At 59.6% G+C, this 6,037-nt stretch overlaps 1 protein-coding gene across 1 annotated transcript; it reads left to right on the top strand.

Moving 5' to 3' along the window:
* Positions 1-2,102: 2,102 nt before the first annotated feature.
* CIBAR2 (CBY1 interacting BAR domain containing 2) lies at positions 2,103-5,291 on the top strand. Its single transcript, XM_085310161.1, is given in 7 exon segments — positions 2,103-2,121; positions 3,052-3,347; positions 3,902-3,970; positions 4,031-4,122; positions 4,875-4,995; positions 5,101-5,167; positions 5,170-5,291. Coding segments are annotated over 7 exon segments (786 nt in total).
* Positions 5,292-6,037: the final 746 nt, after the last annotated feature.

Below are 6,037 nucleotides of genomic sequence, written 5' to 3'. Positions count from 1 at the left end.
TGCCCGAGGAGGCTGGCTAACGGCGGACCGGCTGCTCCCCGGGGCGGAGGAAAGCTGGCACCGACAGGAATCCTTTCTTTAATTCCTCTTTCTGGAAAAACGATGGATTTTCCAGTAGCTCAAGCATGACTGTGGTTTCCCCTTCCCTTTGCCCCAGCACTTGCCTGAGATGCTCCGACTCAGCCAGAAATCGCGGTGCTCCTGCGGGTGCCAGGCTGCAGTTCCCTGCTCCCGGTCCCACGAGAGCCTCGAAATCTCCGAAACACATGGGAGGAGGGATGAGAAAGGGGAAGCTGGCGCGGCACTGGCCGTCCCCAGTGGCCTCACACGCCGGCACTCTGGGCGCTGGGAGAGCCTGGGGCCAAGCAGGCTCCGTGGCTCCCCGAAACGCGCGTGGCCCCTGTGCTAGGGAAGGGGATCCCAGGATCCTGGGATGGGGGGGTCCATCAGGATGCCAGGGAGGAAGAATCCCTCAGGATCCTGGGGAGGGAGATCACTTGGGAGCCTAGGAAGGGGATCTGCCAGGTCTTTGAGGAGAAGGGATGCTGCAGCACCCTGGGGAGGGGAATCCCTCAGGACTGCAGGGTGGAGGGATGGAGCAGCATCCCAGGGAGGGGGATCCCTCAGGACCCCGAGGTGGAGGGATGCTGCAGCACCCTGGGGAGGGGGATGCCTCAGGACTGCGAGGTGGAGGGATGGAGCAGCACCCTGGGGAGGGGGATCCCTCGGGAACCCAAGGTGGAGGGATGGAGCAGCACCCTGGGGAGGAGGATCCCTCAGGACTGCGGGGTGGAGGGATGGAGCAGCACCCTGGGGAGGAGGATCCCTCAGGACTGCGGGGTGGAGGGATGGAGCAGCACCCTGGGGAGGGGGATGCCTCAGGACTGCGGGGTGGAGGGATGGAGCAGCACCCTGGGGAGGGGGATGCCTCGGGACCATGGGGTGGAGGGATGGAGCAGCACCCCAGAGATGCTGCTCTGGCACTGGCATCAGCCATGGGAGCAGGGCAATGGGGACGGGCCCGTGGGATCCACGCAAGACCCTCCAAAGGTGAGTGAGAGCCTGAGCTGGGGAGGAGGAAGAGGAAGAAGGAGGCCGGGAGCTGGCAGAGGCCCAGTTTCCCTGGGAGACCGAGGGCAGGTCAGTTGGGTGTAGCCATACCAACGGGGCTGGGACCGGAGCCACTGCCGCCCCCCCGGCACCGCCGTGGGAGCAGCCACGAGCGCCRTCCTGGCCAGGTGAGGCGACCCGAGGGGCTGCCGTGGGCCTCGTCTCCCTTAACCTGCGTGTCCCATCCCGTGCTCGCAACACCCGGCTAACAAGCGTTGAGGAAACAGGCAGCTCACGAAGGAGGGAAAAAACCTGTAGGGTTAAGATAAAGACAGCAGGACGTGATGACAGAGCAAGACAGGGTGTTATCTCGGGCACGGTGCAAGGAAACCAGGGCTTTGAGGGAGGGAGGTGGAGAACAGGGCTATTTTCCCCTGGAAAACATAAGTCTGCCAGGCTGAAGGTCAGGAGAGGTCTGTAGCAAACCAGCTTTTAATTGGAAAYGAGCACAGTAATCACGCCTGTCCGTGGGTGCCTGGGTGACGCCRGCACAGGCAAACCGCCACGCTGTCTGTCTTGCAGCTTCACTCCTCTGCCAGATACAAGGTGGGTTTTTTCTCCTGTCGGCATAATAAGTGACAGCACATCCTCACAAGGAAAGCCACGTGTTCGTACACACAGCCCCTCCTGCAAGGTTTTAAAGGGAGGAAAGCAGAGAGAAAAGCAGCCCACTATCCTGTTACCTCCCAGCTAGAGTGAGGGGTGCAGGAGAGATCCTGTTTGGCTTCAGTGTTTAAAGACACATGGAAAACCCACAATTTCCTAGAAACTTTGCATCTGTTGGAGCTATGAGGCTGCTGTAACAAACATGCACTGCACTATATTGGATCCATACGTTATATTGTGCAACCAGAGCCAAGATTTAGCTGTGGGATTTGCAGGGCCTCATCAGGAGAAAGCACCAGATCCAAGAGGTTCCCAGGCAGTTAAAACCAGGCTGCAGCATCCTTCCTCCCCCAGGTCTTCCTCCATGGGGCAATTCAATGGCAAAGATGCCGTGCTATCCGGCAGGTAGATCTGCTGGGCCCTTTCTCCAGTCCCTCGTCCCTGAGTCGAGTGTCTCMTAGCACTGCTGCCAGGCCCCCCCTGCTCTTCTGGCTTGTCTCACCTTTCCTTCACTCATCACCGTGCATTTTGGCTCTTTCCACCTCTTCCTTGCTGGCCCCGGTTCTTTCCTCTTGTTGGTCTCCAGCTCATTAGCAGCAACGAGGTGGGCATGACCCCGCATTGCATACAGCAGTATAGCCGACGAGCAGCAGCGCTGCTTGCAAATGATTTATTTTTGGCACAGGGTCACTGAAAGCAGGGAGGGGGGAGCAGCAGTTAAGCGGAGCTCCAGGATCTGAGAAATTTAAGGCGCTGTTAGTCTTTCATGGCAGCGTGTCAAGGCTGCACAGTGGAGACCGAGCAAGAGGGGGATCAGCAGGTTTTACAAGGTGATGCACAGCGGCCAAAGCCTTGGCAGAGCTGCTGGGAAGAATGAGGCGGAGAGGCAGGCTGCAGCTGCATCCTTCCGTTAAYGCTGCTTTCACAGCGAATGCAGAGGTCTGACACAGCTAGCTCAAGGACAGGGGTTTCTCGGTCGGGAGAGCCAGCTCGGTGCGTTCAGGGAAGTGAAAGCTCATCCACCTGGAGCCCGCCAGCACCACCTGCATCGTGCAGCAGGGAACGTGCCAGGAGCCGCGGGGAGCCACGAGGAGCACGCTCAGCACCTAACGGCCTCGGCCGTGCACTGCCCAGAGGGACTCTTGGCGTCACAGCTTCAGCAGTTAGTTTGAAGGAGAGTGCTTCAGGTCCCAGCTTGGGAAGGGGACGGTCAAGGTGAACGACAGCCCAGTCTGATGAAGTTCAAGTAATTCCTGACTGCAGATACACAAAAGAGGGTCTCGCGCCCGCACAAGAGCCGCACGTAAAGCCTCGCGGCTCCAATTCCCGCCGCAGATTCAGAGCAGCGTTGCTGGCAAACCCCGCCAACGCCCCCTCCCTTTCTTTTCCCACCCAGGGACAGCCAGGTGAAGAWCATGGAGAAGACGGTGGCCAACGCAGAGAAGTACTTTGGGCGGTTCTGCTCTCTGATGGCTTCTTACACCCGGAAAGTGGCCCAGCTCCGTGACAAGTCTGATCTCCTGGTGAGGCAACTCATTGACTACGCAAACACCGAGAGCCCCGAGCTGCGAAACACCATGAAGAGCTTTGCGGAGGAGTTAGCCAAAGTGCAGGATTACAGGCAGGCCGAGGTAAAGAGCGGTCGAGACCACAACCCCCTAACAAGGTCCTAAGCAAATACGTCCCAGATGTGGGCCTTCCCATCAGGAAGCAATAAACACACACGAGCAATAAAGCGAGCAGCAAGCACTCCGCCGGGTCTGCGCCGCGCTGCGACCGGCGCTCTCCCGCGAGGGCCGTGCTCCGTCCCGCTCGCGCCGCCCCTGGGCAGAGACGCTGATCTGCGCAGCGTGTCCTCGCTCCTTCCAACTCGGGGTAGGGGGAAGGAACCAAGCCAAGGGTTGGACCTACCTCCTTGCCAGAGACGACAGCCTGGCTCCGAGCATTTYGAGGTGGTTCCAGCCAGAAGGGAGGAATTCCCACCCCTCACCACTAGCTACCACCTTGTGGACACCTGGACAAAAGTGGGTCTTTCGAACCCCCTGTTTGGCACTATCACTTGGGAGACCTTGAGGCCTTGGTCTGGCCTGAGCGTGTTGGCTGGAGGCTGTCGGYTTGGTCCTGTTCATGCCAGGCTGGTGGCTCTACCTTCCTGCTTGGCAGATAATAACCCCTTTCCTGGTAGACAGAGCGGCTGGGAACGAAGGTGGTTGAGCCCCTGAAGCTCTGCGGCACCCAACCGAGGCAGACGCGGGTAAGCCCCTGTGAAGCTGCCCTACCAGCCCCCACCGCAAACACTGGTGTTATTTTCCAGGCAGAACTCAAGAGGTTCAACAGCACCCGCAGCAATGAGATAAAGCAGCTGGAGAAGCTGGTGTGGCTGCGACAGAAGGCCCTGCTGCACCGGCAGGTCATCGYCTCCTCGCCTACAGAGGATGGGCGATCGCCCATCCACAGGGACGTAGGTAGACATGATGCTGCTTCTCCATCTCCCCTTTCCCCACCCAGGAACCCAACAATCGCAGTCCAGGGGGATTTAGGGTCAAGACCCTCCGCGTTCCCCTGACCAAAGGTGCATTTCCAGGAAGCCCAGAGCACTGGGCTTGAGGGTTTAGCCTCCCAAGCACATTTTGGCTGCCTTAGCAGCGATGAGGCTGCACGCTCTGTCTCCAGGTGCATGCRCAGACCCCACTGCCGCAAATATCTTGACGAATTTCAATGCAATTCAAGTCACATCATAAAAATATTAAATTCAGGCAAATTTCATAAGCATGGCTGGAGACCGGAAAAAGACCTTTCTAGACCCTGCTGCAATGAAGCCTGTTGCTTGGATCGCTCCTAAGCCATTAGGGAATCCAACCTGATGGCTGAGGGAGAAGGATAGCGAGGTTGGGAAGGGAGATGGACCCCGGGAAGCACAGGCTGATGGAACAGCACAGTAAATAAAAGCAAATGCAAGCGTAGAAAAGCACCTTCCCTGGGCAGCCTTTCCTTGACTCCTGCTGCAGGCCCAGGTAAGCACCAGCCCCCCCATACCAGCAGGATCCTGCAGCCAGGATACGGCTCCATGCTCCGGGATGAGCACAGCTGAGATGGACCCCAGAGCAGGACAGCAAGGACAGGCCTGAAATGAGCTTCATCCTGTGTCTCCAGAGGAGATAYTCCTTCCCACAGGCTGAATCCAGCGTGCACCAAGCTGTGGCGGACACGAGCCGCACCTCCAAGCACCTGGAGGAGACCTTCGGCTGCTTCCAGCGAGGGAAGCTGAAGAACATCCAGGTACTGGCTGCTCGGTCCGGTGGTTTCCCCTCCTTCCCCGGCCCCTGGGGAAGCCGTTCCCGCTGGGAGCACGCTCACGCTCTGCCCCGTCTGCCCTCCCCGCAGAGGATTCTCTCAGATTTAGTTGCTGTTGAAATGATTTTCCATGCCAAAGCCCTYGAGGTCTACTCCGACCCTTCCAGAGCCTGCACAGCTACGGCAGCGGGAAGGATCTGGGGACTTGCCGGAGCGGCCGGGTGGAAGCAGGGCAGCGTCGCCCCGCGCAGCCCCCCGGCGCGGGGGGAACCGGCGGCTGACGCGTTTCTACCTCGATCGCAGAGCTGCGGGCGCTGCCCGWGCCCCGGATCCGCTCGCCCCAAACCAGCTGCGTTCCCGGGGCGCTCGCCTTGCGCCGGCTTTCCCAGCCGCTCCGAGGCTCCCCGCTGCCGGCTCCCGCAGGGACAAACACCGGCGGGTCTAAGGCCGCTGTTCAGCCGGGGCTAACAACGCTGGCAGGGCTCTAGCAAGCCCCAGAGGCYCGAAGACGTTCACGGCTTGACCTGCCCCGTCTACCAGGGAATAAACGCGCTTCTGTGCCGCGCGCGCAGCGGCTCGGCGCGGACAGCCTGCCCGGCCCCAGCAGGGCGCTGCAAAGCCYGAGGGCTTTTACAGCGGGTCTCCATCCCTCCATCCTGGAGCGGCTCCCAGAGAGCCGGGGACTTCACCCTCCTCCTCCCCGTTTCCTCGCAGGCTGTTTTTCTCCCCCTCTCCTCCTTCCACCAAGCAGCAAATATGCTTTCAGAGCAATAAGACGGCTGTTCAGCCTTTGGAACAAATGTTCTCTGCCAGGCGTCGAGCACCGGGGTGGAGGGGGGACTCACACTGATTTAATGACAGTGATTTAAGCAATTTGATCCATTTTTATGGCGCATTTACAGTCAGGGGAAAGGGAAAAAAAAAAAAAAAGAGAGAGAGAGTGAGAAACACAGGAGCGGAGGCAGGAAAGGCTAGGGAACGCACCCCGGCAGGCGTGCGGAGCGGGGAGAGGCCGCGGCGCCGCTGC

The sequence above is a fragment of the Rhea americana genome, unplaced genomic scaffold (assembly GCF_003343005.1).
Source record: "Rhea americana isolate MKP2758 unplaced genomic scaffold, rheAme1 scaffold_311, whole genome shotgun sequence".
Classification (NCBI taxonomy): Eukaryota; Metazoa; Chordata; class Aves; order Rheiformes; family Rheidae; genus Rhea; species Rhea americana.
Note: the sequence above shows the minus strand (reverse complement) of the source record. Positions and strands in the feature narration are given on the sequence as shown.